The sequence below is a fragment of the Echinops telfairi genome, unplaced genomic scaffold, assembly GCF_000313985.2.
Source record: "Echinops telfairi isolate 266 unplaced genomic scaffold, ASM31398v2 ScPeMD7_7473;HRSCAF=8511, whole genome shotgun sequence".
Classification (NCBI taxonomy): Eukaryota; Metazoa; Chordata; class Mammalia; order Afrosoricida; family Tenrecidae; genus Echinops; species Echinops telfairi.
The window spans coordinates 11,924,256-11,938,404 of record NW_022111377.1 but is presented as its reverse complement, the minus strand read 5'-3'; the positions used below and the strand labels follow the sequence as shown (position 1 = coordinate 11,938,404).

General features: G+C 39.8%; 1 protein-coding gene across 1 annotated transcript in view; it reads left to right on the top strand.

Annotated features, from left to right (window-relative positions):
• The first annotated feature begins 1,593 nt into the window (after positions 1–1,593).
• The window catches only part of HACD1 (3-hydroxyacyl-CoA dehydratase 1), a 13,904-nt gene continuing 1,348 nt past the window's right edge, over positions 1,594–14,149 (top strand). Inside the window, exons 1-6 of the mRNA XM_013008122.2 lie at positions 1,594–1,692; positions 3,714–3,953; positions 4,132–4,150; positions 4,230–4,318; positions 7,619–7,740; positions 11,890–12,068. Coding sequence (XP_012863576.2) covers positions 1,594–1,692; positions 3,714–3,953; positions 4,132–4,150; positions 4,230–4,318; positions 7,619–7,740; positions 11,890–12,068 — 748 coding nt within the window. The remainder of the gene's footprint in view (positions 1,693–3,713; positions 3,954–4,131; positions 4,151–4,229; positions 4,319–7,618; positions 7,741–11,889; positions 12,069–14,149) is intronic.

Sequence of the window (14,149 nt, the reverse complement as noted above, 5' to 3'; positions counted from 1 at the left end):
TGAGCCAGAAACTCTCGGGCAGTGCTACCCTGTCTTGTAGGGTCACTGAGCGGGCGTTGACTGGATGGCAGGGAGTGAGTGGCATGGTGGTTAAGTTTTGGTCCGCTCTTGTGGTGCAGTGGCTAACTGTGAAAGAATGATGGTTTGAACCCCTGGGCCACCCCATGGGGGGAAGATGTGGCAGTCTTTGTCCATAAAGAGCTACACCCATAGACACCCTGTGGGGCAGTTTCTGCTCTGCCCTACAGCATCGTTATGCGTCAGAATTGACTTGATGGCAGTGGGTTTGGGGTTATTGAGCCTTTTACTTTTCTTTCTTTTCTTTTTTTAATCATTTTATTGGGGGCTCGTACAACTCTTATCACAATCCATACATACATCCATTGTGTCAAGCACACTTGTACATTTGTTGCCATCATCATTCTCAAAACATTTGCTTTCTACTTGAGCCCTTGGTTTCAGCTCCTCATTTCCTTTTACTTTTCTTATTAGAAATAATGAAACTTGGGCATTGAGGGTACTGAAACTGTGTTTTAAATCCAAAAGATGCCCCAAACACCATCCACATTAGCAATCTCACGTTAGCCCTCTGTGTTGACCCTCAAATGAGGTGGATAAAGCGAGCCCCCACTGAGCTACCTGCGGAGCAGTGGAAAGCGAACTAGGGACTCAGAGACCAGCACTGCTATTGCTACCGTGAACTTACTCAAAGGCTGAAGGCACGATGAGTCCTATCTCAGTGATGATTTTCTGATCTGAAAAGGCTGCCTTCAAACTTTGCTGCTAGCACACTGCTATCAGTAAAAGTATTCAAGCATAAGTCTCCATCCAACTTTTGAAACCTATGTATCATTTAATACCTCCGTTACTATCATTAGCTAATGTCTCTGAATGCAGTGTATATTTAGAGTCTGACAGTAGAGCACAGGCGAGTAAGCACAAGGACTCTGAGCTTAGTGTAGGTTTAGGACCCAGCTGACCGGCTGTGGCTCTCTCTGATGTTTTTTTAATCCGGATAATAGGCTAATAGTCATAATAATAGGGTTATTGTGACAAGTTAGTGTTACTATGTGGTGCATTTAGAGCCGTGTCTGGAGCATACAAAACACCTGGGGAGCATGTTGTCATTGTCAGTAGATCTGCATGTCAGAAGTCTTTAGGATAGTGTCAGACATTCACCTGGTTTGTCATGTTGGATAAGACAGTCATTGTTTGCATCAAAGCAGGTGCTAAGGCGGAGGAGGAGTTCTAGGAATGGAGGTGCCATTTTCCCATTTTCCCTCTTCTGTTGAGCTTGCGTTTCCCTCATATTCCATGAGTGGTTTCTTTGGAGGAATGTTTGGAAGACATTGGGCCATGTGAGGAGTGTTTGATTAACAAGTTAAAACTCTGCAACCATTGAATAATTCATACATATGTTTCATTAAAGATGTTCACACTCACTAACCTCACAGCCATCCAGTCATTACAAGGGTAGGAAGCCTCATTTTTCTCCCCTGGAGCAGCTTGTGGGTTCCAACTACTGACCCTGAGGTTAGAACATGTCACCACTAGGCCACCAAAGCACCCTACTTTTTTTTTTGATTTATAAACATGGGATGGGTGTATGTTGGCCTTCGGAGTCCAGCAGCCGCTCTGTGGGAGAAAGGTGAGGCCCTCTGCTTCCGTAAGGATTACTGTTTTGGAAACCAGGTAGGATAGTCCTTCAAGGGTCACTGTGAATGGAGATTGACTTCACGACAATGGGCTTCTTGTTGTCAGAGATAAAAAAAGAAGTTGCCAATGAGGCAGGTTTTTTAAAAAACTTTATTATTATTATTGTTATTTTTATAAATCATTTTATTGGGGGCTCGTACTACTCTTATCACAATCCATACATCCATCCATTGTGTCGAGCACATTTGTACATTTGTTGTCATCATCATTCTCAAAACATTTTCTTTCTGCTTGAGCCCTTGGTATCAGCTCCTCATTTTTCCCCACCTCCCTCCCTTCCTCACCCTTGATAATTTATAAATTATTAATACTATTTTCATGTCGTACACTGTCCAATGTCTCACTTCACCCACTTTTCTGCTGTCCATCCCCTAGGGAGGGGGTTATATGTAGATCCTTGTGATCGGTTCCCCCTTTCTCCCCTACTTTCCCTTACCCTCTTGGTAACTACTCAATATTGGTCCTGAGGGGTTTATCTCCTGGATTCCCTGTGTTTCCAGCTCTTATCTGCACCAGTGTACATCCTCTGATTTAGCCAGATTTATAAGGTAGAATTGGGATCATGGTAGTGGGGGGGAAGAAGCATTAAAGAACTAGAGGGAAGTTGTATGTTTCATCGGTGCTACACTGCACCTTGACTGGCTTGTCTCCTCCCCGTTACTCTTCTGTAAGGGGATGTCCAGTTGCCTACAGATGGGCTTTGGGTCCCCAATCTGAACTCCCCCTCATTCATAAGATATGATTTCTTGTTCTGGGTCTTTGATGCGTGATACCTGGTCCCTTACACACCTCGTGGTCACACAGGCTGGTGTGTTTCTTCCATGTGGGCTTTGTTGCTTCTGAGCTAGATGGCTGCTTGTTTATCTTCAAGCCTTTAAGACCCCAGACGCTATATCTTTTGATAGGAGGGCACCGTCAGCTTTCTTCACCACATTTGCTTATGCACCCACTTTGGATGAGGGAGTTTTTAATATGCCTAGTGGCTGCAAGATATTGAGTAGAGTGAGGAAGCTGGTTTCCACATATATGGCTTAGTACTTTGATTTATAGAATAGAATCTGCATTTAATATACAAACATTAAGTTGAAAATTGAGAAAATAGGTATTATTTCTTTGTTAAAACAATATCCCTGAAAGCAGGCCCATGTCGATCTTCCTTTTTTTAATCCCCTTCGTGGCCCAGCAGTTCTCACCGTTTATTGAGAACTATGAAAATATTAATGGGTGATTGTCATAGTTGCCTACCACTGCTGACACAGAAATACCACCAGTGGGTGGCTGTAATACACAGAAGTCTATCTGCTCACAAGTGAAGAGGCTAGAAGTCTGAGTTCTAGGAATTCTTCTGCTCTAAGGGAAGGTTTTCTACTTATGTTGGATCTTAGGGAGGCTCTTTGTGCCCTTTTGGCTCTCTTTTCTTGGTTCCTTGAGATCTCCTTTGGTGTGGCATGGTCTTCCTCCATCAAAGATGGCCTGCTCACTCAGTCTGCTCTCCCAAAGGGATACTACTTCCTTCGAGTCGATTTGTACTCATACTAATCCTCTAGGGTTTTTGAGGTTTGTAAATCTTTGTGGGAGTAGACAGTCTCGTACTTTTCACATGGAGTGAACAGTCTAATGCTCACCCAGCAGACTGAGAGCATATGTATTTAGGGGGCACAATTCAGTTCATAACAGTGGTTCTTAAAGATTGGTACTTTATATACCTACATGTATTATACACTTGCATGAAGTACATATTCAAAGCATAGTTTTTTATAGCTTTGTAGTTCAAAGGACACTTATATAGTTCTTCAGCGTGATAATCCCATAGTTGGTACATAAACCTAGTTTCTTCAGCCTGTAGGCTTATTTGCTGAAACCCCAAATACAGTGGACCTTGCTGTAAATTTATATGTAGCTCTGTAATATAGTCCATGTACTCCCTTGAAGGGGCGGGGGTGCAGGGGGAATGTCATGTCTTCCTGAAATTCTGTTTTTATTTTTACTTTCATTAGCATACCGAGCTAAGGACACCACAACATGGGTGTTGTTTCTGTGGAAATGGTGGCGTTTCTTCTCTGGGAGTTCAGAGAGGTTATCCTGATGGCGCTTCCCCACATCCTTTTCTTTTCCCCAGGTGGTTGGTCCTAGCCATTGCCATGACACGCTTTTATATGGAGAAAGGAACACACAGAGGTTTATATAAAAGTATTCAGAAGACACTTAGATTTTTCCAGACCTTTGCCTTGTTTGAGGTAAGTTTTCCCATCCAATTTTCTACTCTAATATTTACTTGAAATTTTATTTGTTGAGTAGACGTCAACATATTTTGTCGAATATATGGTACATGTGCATCCATTAAATACCAGTGCCCACAGAGATTTATTTAATGTTTTATGCTATTGACTTATGATATTTTCTATTTGCTTACAGATAGTCCACTGTTTAATTGGTGAGTTTTTGCTTTAATTTGTATGTTTGTTCTCAATTGTCTTTTGGGCAACGCTTAACATGTTTTTTATCTTTTTAAGGAATTGTGCCAACTTCTGTGCTTGTGACTGGGGTCCAAGTGAGCTCAAGAATCTTTATGGTGTGGCTCATCACTCACAGTATAAAACCAGTAAGTGCCGTGGCTGTCTTCTCTCTCTGAGCCTGCAGGGAGCTTTTATTCCTAAGACTCTAGAATGTTCGCATTTGTGTACTCCAGGAAGCAGAGCAGCAACAACAAGGTTGGATTTATGAGTGATTATTGTACATTGACCTCGTAGTGTTTTTAAAATGGAATGACTTAGAAACACAAGCAAAGCCAAATAGTGGTACTGTGTATTCATAATCTGTCAAGTAATTAATGGAAAATCTCATTTATCTTGGAAGTTATGAATATTCTTTTGGGTTCTATAATTGACGTTGTCAGAGTAAGCAGTTTATTTTCATCATTCACTATTGAGTATTTTAGCAACAGACCTAAAAAATAAATCTACTTCTGTAGAGATGAACAGAATGGAGGAAGACTAAAAGTTAGGAAGGTTAAGGAGAGACAAAATAATAATTGATAAATTATCAAGGGTTCATGAGGGAGGGGGCAAAATGAGGAGCTGATTCCAGGGGCTTGCGTGGAGAGCAAATGTTTTGAGAATGATGAGGGTAACGAATGTACAAATGTGCTTTATACAGTTGGTGTATGTATGGATTGTGATGAGTTGTATGAGCCCCCAATAAAATGATTTAAAAAAAAGAAAAGTTAAGGAGATTAGGGCCAAATAAGTCTATTTTATTTATTTATTTTGTAATAAGTCATTTTATTGAAGGGTCTTACAGCTCTTATCACAATCCATATCCATTGTGTCAAACACATCTGTACGTATGCTGGCCATCATCATTTTCAAACCATTTTCTTTCTACTTGAATCCGTGGTATCAGCTCCTCAATTTTTTCCCTCCCCCTCCACCCTCATGCCATTTTGACCCATTTAAAATTGGTCCAGTTTTTAATATTTTCTGCTTTCTTTTCGATTGAGGTTTTTCTCTGGTTTGTTTTGCCACTGCTGCTGATTCTTTGTTTTTATCTTGATTGCTTTCCTGTCTATGAAATCAGGATAGGTAAATCTGTAGAGACGGTAGATGGAGAAATAAATGCAGTTATTTGAGGCATGACTAGAGACAGACCTGAACCTAATTAATGGCTTACACCTTTTGGAGAAGACAAATCTCACGTCCAGGTCTTGGTCCCATTAAACCATGACAGAAACATTTCCCAGATGAACTTTTCTGACCTTCTTGACAGCCTTTGTGGACTCCGTTCTACTTGAGGACAGGTGTCTGGCTGCTTTTCCATTCTGCACATGCCTTTCTGTTTGCTCCTCTGCCTGGGGACTTATATTTAACCTCTCTTGCCTCTCCTGCTACACCCACTGGGCTCTGTCTGTGGGGACAGACTGCTGACCTCCTGCCCTTTGCTGCTCTTCCCATTAGCCCTTTTGAAGGGTGTCTTTCATTCAGCTTACTTGACCCACCTGAGCCCTAACCAGTGACTGCCATACAGATAGTAACAAGAATATACCACACAAAAAGTCCTTTTTATTAAGGTGCCCAGTAGTTTAGAAGCAGGAATAATACTACATTAACAGAATAAAGGGAACCCTTTTCCCCCCAAACCATTTATCATATCATCCCATAGTTTAGTCACAAGCAGTACTGTACACTTGCCACCACAATCAGTTTCAAAATATTCTCTTCCTTCTTGAACTCCTTGACATCACTTGTCCTTTATCGGTCCCAGGAAAAACTCTTCAGGTAGTGAATGCATGCACTAGCTGACCTAAGACCACAGTGAGTCTGAAGACTTAGAGGTTGAAGAGAAGCTAGTGTGTGGGTCATGAACATGGCACAGAACTGGGCGGTGTTTCATTCTGGTGTCCAGAAGGGTTTCCCTGAGTCAGAGCCAAACCATTGACAACTGACAACAGTAAGCACACGAGAGTGGCTTGTCCCACAAGGAGGACATCTGTTTATATCTTTAGTTATTTTGCCTATTTTTCCTTAGCAAGAGCCTCCAATTGGTGCCCATATACCATTCTTTAACTAATTCAACTGATATTTTTAATGTATTCTATGCATCAAATGTACTGACAGAGAGAGGGGCACAGTTATGCAAATGTTAACCATTGAACAGATACGAGCTGTGCCCTTCTAAGCAGAGCACGCTGCTAGGGCTATTAATCCCCACCTCCTGGAGCCTAAAGTTGGTGAGAAATTTTAAGCAAGTCGTTATGCACATAATTGTTTAATTATATTCGTGTTAAGTACTTTGAAACTAAAGCCCAGTGTACAATATAATATAATACCTTTGAGAATTACTATGACTTGGACAGTGGCTATATAAATTTGGCGCTGATGGTTTTATGTATAAGAGCTTATAGTTGGGGAGAGATGTTTAACAAGTAGTTATCCAAAGAATTATTTAATTATGTAGTGTTACATGTTTTGAAACCAGAGCCCATTATGCAATGCAATATGATAAGCTTTTCAGTTGGCCTGACCTGGGGAAGGATATGTAAGTTGAATGATTTTATATATATATATATACATCCACACACAAATGTGTGTGTTTCTGTAAGAGTTAGCCAGACAATTTTAATACAAATGGGGAAGTTTTGTAGTCACCCACAAAGTATCCCTAAAGAAAGTGAGCCAATAACTCTGTTCAAGGTAAGGAGACATGTTTGGGGAAAGTTTCCCATGGGGCACAGTTTTCTGGTTGAATCTGCTCCCATCTTGATTACCCGCCTCAGTATGAGTCACAATCGCCTCAGTGACAGTGAGCTAGTCTCTTGGCAATGGGGAAGCCATGAAGCGTTTGAATCATAGGAATAACTGACTCCAATATTTTGTTTGTTTGCTGCTTTGTTTTGTTTTGAAGAGAATGCTGCCACCCATGAAGAAAATGAATAATGGAGCCATATTTAAGAGGCCGTTAATAACAGTAATCTAGATGAGAAAGGATATGGCCCTGGATGAAAATGTTATGCAGCAGTAGTGGGGCCAAAGAATGGCCCGATTCAAGAAGTTCATTCAAGAGTCAATGCCTATTATTTAATGGCTAGTAGGAAGGAGTCAGTTCTGCAGATTGTCACCGTTCTGTGTTTGAAGGGTGGTCCCTATCCCGGGATGGTTGTCCTTGGTTGGAGGAATGGGTGAGGGAAGGAATCAGTCAATATTTGACCGTCCCTATGCACAGGACACGGTTCCAGTGCATGTTCCTCATCCTGTATAAAATGAAAACTGCCTCGAGTTTCTGTATTGCCTTGCGTCTGTCTAACCTGACATACCCCAGGACAATCACAGGCATAATACATGAAGTGCTTTGACTCAACAGTAGGTTCCAGGTTGAACAGCACTGTGCTCTCTTTGTAATCCCACAGATCCAGAATGAGGAGAGTGTGGTGCTTTTTCTGGTCGCCTGGACTGTGACAGAGATCACTCGTTACTCCTTCTACACATTCAGTCTTCTCAACCACTTGCCGTACTTCATTAAATGGGCCAGGTGGTGTTGTCTTGCCGTGTCCTGTGCATGCTTGCTCTCGGTGTGCTAACCTCAGAGAGAGAAAACGCGTGTCTTTTAGCCCCACAAAACCAGAACTCTGTTATTTTGGATATTAACAGTGGTATAGCTGGCGCTCTAAAGCTAATTTAATGAACAAGAGAGGAGTCAGACTCCCACGTCTCGTGAGTGAAATCAGTTCAGGACAAAGTATATTACATTACATGCCCTGAAATACCTTCAGTACGTCAGACATTTTTCTTTAAAATCATAACATGCTGTATAATATAACTGCCAAATATATGGCCTTTCCCTCGGATTGATTTAAGTGCTTTTAATATTAAATCCAGCACCCAAAGTGTTTAGTATCTTACAAAATCCATCCACTGCTGTCAGGTTGATTCTGACTCCTAGCGGCCCAGTAGGAAATGGTAGAACTGCTTCTTTGGGAGTTAGCATACCTTTATTGAAGCAGACTGTACCTCATCTGCCCTTCTCCCTTGGGGCAACTGATAAATACAGACCACTGTGCTCTCAGCAGCCTGTTGCTCAACATACTATTGAGCCATCTATGCTTAAAGAGAATAATTTATTAAATTATGTATATTTTATATATTATAAAGCATGTACATATATATGGACACACACCACACATATAGCCATGTTTTTTGCTTTAAGTAGCAGAGACAGTTATTTTAAAAAAAAATCATTTTATATTGGGGGCTCGTACAACTCTTATCACAATCCATACATAACATCCATTGTAGTAACAAGAACAAGGGTGGGATTTCTACTTTGTACTCAGGATACAGTATGAACTAAACGGTCCCTGACTGCTTGAAATGCAAGAGAGAGAAAACAAAAGTAGAGGGAAAAAAGTACTTAGTAGGTGAATGATAGCTACATCAGATGGTTATGCGTGCACGGAGGCCAGCGGGGTACCCCAAACCAATCCATACTCCCACGTATGTAGGGAAAAGGGCTCGACGGGATCTCCATTCTTGACACTTACTTTGAAACTGCAGAGGCAGTACATCTCCACTGTACAAAGTTCAAGCACTGCTGAAATACGTAGGGCAGACAGGGAGCATTTCTGTTTCTGCTCTGCCTCTTCGCTGGAGGGAGAGAACCAGTGGCAGGCAGTTTCCTGTTAGCAAAAATGTCAACATCCTGCTGTGAACTTTAAAGCCGAAACACTCACAGTGTGCTTTTCTACTTCTTTATGCTTGCATCTTGGGGCTTTATTTTTGTTGTTGTTGTTAGCACAGGTACATTCAAATCTAATTTTTTCCCTTCAAACTGGCACATCTCCCATAGTGTTCTGTCATTGTAATTCAGATTGCTCCACTTTTCTAATATTATAATCATGTTCGAGGTATTACAAAGTTTTATATGCAGACTTGTTATTTTTCAAACTCAGATATTTATGTTAGTACATTCTTTACTTGTTTGATGATAGTCCTTAGCTGGAGTTGGGTTGTTATCGAAACCACCAACTGCTTCTCTGGAGAAAGATGAGGCTTTTTACTCTCATGAAGATTTGCAGTCTGGGAAACTCCCCCGGGCATTCTGCTGTGTCTCACAGGGTCACTCTAAGGCAGAGTTAACTCGATGGCAGTGAGATGTATTATATAGATTGAAAAAGTTGTATATCAGCGTATACAAATAAATGCAAACAAGAAAAAACTAAAGTTATTTAACATTCCATTATAGAAGGCTGATCACTGTTCATTATACATAACTTTAAATTCTTTCAAACTTTAAAAAATACCCCCATTTTAGAGATTTGAGGCTTCTAATTCAGTATGTAAAATACTTTAAAATTTTAATATGAGCTTAAACATGGTATCTGTCATAAGGATGCACTGCCATTGATATGTTTGACTGGTTTTTATTGTACAAGACAGTGTAGTCATCCTCAGTGATGGGGCCTTTTGAAAGGTTGACAAATATAGCTGGACTAATCTGTGTGTGTCTATATATCAATGCCATGTTGCATAACCACAGTCTTCTGGACTTCTAGAACCCCTGAAGACACTGACCATGATATTAGTCTCTTTTTGTTGGCGATATTCACAAATTGGTTGGTATAAAATAATGGAGTGTACATTCTTTTAGGCCGTGCACATTGGTCTTCCGTGCCTAGCCTATAGGCCTTTTGGAATGCATTAGCATGCCTTGAGTAACTGGGAAACTTCCGGCATGTGCCACTGCATGTTTGAATTCACTCTTTAGAACGTTTGTCAGTTGCCTTCATGCTCTAAACAAGGCATAAAATCTTCCAACTTTGAAATGCATGTATTAGCATAATACGTTGTCAAATCATAATCATGAATTATTATCTTTCATATCAAAAGTCTTGAAGTTCCCAATTGTCTAAATAGATATGCCAACTCCATTAATAATCCAAAATAATATCTGTGTTCAAATATGGAAGTTTATTCTCAAATAAAAATTCACTTTAGGATTGGCTTCTTATTTATAAATTATTTGGCTCCCTGTAGTGGTTTGAATATATTTGGCTCTATATACATAATAGATGTGTTCCTGGAAAATACGTCCACAAATCAGGCAGTTGTATGATGAGTTATGTTTTCATATTGATTTTCATTTCAAGAATGTATTGCCTGTAAAAGATTTTGAATGATAATTAGGAATCTACAAGGAAGCATTACGTATTTACCTAAATAGGGCCTACAGACTGTTAACCCTCCCATTCTGTCCTAAGAACAGCTGAGAGCCAGTGGAAGGCAGTGTTTTTTTAAAGTGCTTGTAAATTCAAATGAATTAGATGATTTGACCCCCCCTTCATTAAACATTTTCACTGTTAAGGCTTTAGACCAGTTTCTTGTAGAAATGGTTAATTGTCCGTGTCCCCCCCTCCCCACCAATTAAACAATACTTCCCTCCCCCAAAAATCATTTGAGAGTCATGTAAGTCAAAACAAGACTGAAAAAATGTAAACAACTTGAGTGTTCTCTTTGAGAAAGAAATCTAAATACTAAGTTATTTTATTTTAAAATGGAGACAAAATGATTGAGTTCAATTCTTCAAAAATAACCTACAAAATACTGGAAAGAAACCAGGGCCATGTCCACGGAGCGAGTGGTTGTGGAGGAGGCAGAGGTAGATCGGTGGGGTAGACAGGGAAGGTGTACAGGGAGCATCCTTTCTTTACCATTTAATCTATTGGGGTAAAGCACTGATTCCACCCCTAGTTTCTTATCGTAGTATGGACCTGGCATATAAAAATAAGGCAATGTTTAAGGTGTTTCCCAGCTCCTAGTCCACTAATTAGACTTTACCTTACAACCATGGATATTTCTTAATGCTGGCAAAATGATGAAATAAAATATGAATTACATTTATTTATGTTACTTCCCTGTGGTAACTGCTACAGAGTGACTGGCTTGCTGAAAATGAAGATGGAGAAATGTCATAGCTTTATGTCCTTTAGGCTTTTCTTCATATGGGAGGAAAAAGAGGTGTGAGATATCCCCTAAACTGCACACTAAATGGTGGCTAGCATACTGGTTAGAATGCATGTCTCCAGCAAAATGAAAAGTTATGCTTTTGAATAGAACTTTCTTGGCTTTTTCTTTCCTGTGGAAGCCCAACAAACAACTTGCCCTGCTTTTGTGACGATGTAGGTACTGTTTTGGGTGCACTGCACCAGTGGCTTTCAATTAGTGACTAGAGAGTTGTTTAAATGCCTTCAAGAGTGACTTTGGCGATCTGAAGGTCTAGATAGACCGTTAGAATAATTGTCTTTAAGCACAGCGTTTACCAATAAATGACTAAAAGAGAAAAAAAATAATTGAAATTTTTGAAGATGTTAACCTCTAGGATTCTTAAAAGAAAAACTCGATATTTTTTAATGTGTAAAATTATTTCACTACTATAAAGTATGTTGACTTATTATTTTATTATGATATGAGCATCAAAATTGACACTAGTATCTAAGAAAAAAGATAACCATATTCATGAAGAAATGATTAAAGTAGGAACAGTGAACTTTATGTGAGGTTGCTGTAAGTCTGTGTAGAGGACATTTTGAAGTTGATACATACCGTAGTAGTAGCAAAAGAACCATGATATAAAAGCCAGTGATTATTCTAGAAAAATAATTCTGTGAGATTTTTATTTCCCCAGATATAATTTTTTTATCATCTTATATCCTGTTGGAGTGGCTGGCGAACTTCTTACCATATATGCTGCATTACCATATGTGAAGAAATCAGGAATGTTTTCATTACGACTTCCAAACAAATACAATGTCTCCTTTGACTACTATTATTTTCTTCTAATAATCATGGCCTCATATATACCACGTAAGTATATTTATTAGCACTTTGAACTAATATACAAAGTTTTTTGAGGGGGGACATTGTAATAATTTAATGAACCAAGAGAAATAATTAGAACTCACATGAAAACCTTTTACACAGCCCCACCTTCATTCATAGTTTGAAAAGTTGAAAGAGTGTGGGTCAAGATGTTCACTACGAAAAATGAACAAGTAAATTAATTTTTTTCTCATTTAAGCATTTATTTTTATTTTTACAAGTAAATTAACAAATGATGGCTTCCTTGAAATCACTTAAAAATAAGTTTAAAAAGGTTAAAAATAACTATTTATTTTATATTGTATCTGTGTTGTTGTTGCGCGTACACACAGAAACACATACAGCAAGTCAGCAGTTTCTACATGTACGATTTAGTGGCAATGATTACATGCTTCTATCTGAATAACCATACTCACTTGCCTTCTTTTTTGTGGTGGTTCTCCTCCATTAATACAAATTCACCGCTCCCTAACATGTCTATCTAATCTTTTGAGTTGCGCTTGTCAATTGGATCCCACATAGATTGTTCTTGAGCACAGTGCTTAAGACAGACTTATTTTAAGAGTTAGGCTACTGGTTTCCTGAGACTTCTCTATGAAATTAAAAATAATAAAGCAGCTTTCCTTAAAATCTTTTGAATAAATCTTCAGTCTTCTTGTTAATGTATCATCCTCTTTCAGTAGTTGTAATGAAGCTGATGAGGTTTGTCTTAGTTCGTTTAAATACTTGATACTGTTAGTTAGTGTCCAGTCAGTTCCCTTCATGGTAGTGTAGAACTGTACGGGGGCGGGAGGGGGGGTGTTATCTTGGCGGTCATCATAAATGGGAGCAGTTCTCCAGACCATTCAGTCTGCAGTACCCTGGATGAGGTGAACTTGCGGCTTAGCAAGAAATGTGAACCCTGGTGGCATAGAGCCTAAGTACTGGTAATTCGAACCACAAAACAGGCAATTGTATGGTTCTGCGGGTGAAAGACTTGCGATCCTGCTTTCGTAAAGATTACAGGCTGGGGAACCTTGGGTGGCAGTTGTACTCTGAAACACACACACTCAGGTTTGCTCTGACGCGGAATCAACGCAACAGCATTACCAGATGTGGCAAAACCCTTCTCAATAACATTAGAGAGTTTGATGTCAGTGTGGAGAAATGGAAATGAGAAAAGCCTACAGAATCCGAGATCCGTTTTGACATAAAGATATAATTTTTCCCCCCTGAAGAGGTTAAGCATAGAAGTTGGCCAGCCCCTGGAGGTCTCCAGCTTTTAAGGTCTTCTAAAATTCAAAATGACTTAGTCAGATAGTGTTTTTCTCTTTCATCTTCTACATTGATAGCCTGGTCTGTCTACCAAAGCCAGCTGGAGATTCAGTAGGGCTAAGGAGTAGCATACAGAAAATACTGTTTTGACACTACCTGCTTTCCAACTCGATTGCTAACATATTTAGTTAGTAGCCTGTTCGCATGCCTTGAGCACAGCCAGACGCTACTGTGGTGTCTGTCATTTTATCATTGCAGCTTCAAGAATTGAGCTCTCTCCTCTTGCCCCTACCCATTGATGGGTCTCCCCAGTCTCCATGAATGCTGATCATAGTCCAAGACCTCCAAACAAGTACTGTACTCTGAACCCCCTCTCCCCCCAGGTCTCTTGGGAGACACAACTCTTGGTGTAGAGTTGAATCATGGTAACCCCATGTGTGTCAGAGTAGGGCTGTGGCTCCATAGGATTTTTCAGACACAGGTTAAGAAGCCTTCCCTCCGTGGCACTTCTCAGTAGCCTCGATGCCCCAACAATTTGGTGTGCAGTTCAGTGTACCAACCATTTGCACTCCCTGGCATATGGCAATGGTAGTTTCATTGTGTAGACAGCTACTGGAGAGACCCAATTGGAGAGTACTAGGGAGCCTTGTCTATTCTAACTATGAGTATAACAACTAACTTTCCTTTGCTTACTAAACAAATTCACATTTTTTTCACTTAGTACTAAAAAAAGTGCTATTATTATGATTGCCCATTTACCAATGAGGATGCAACAAAATAAGTTAGAATGATTAAGTAAATAGCCTAAAAGT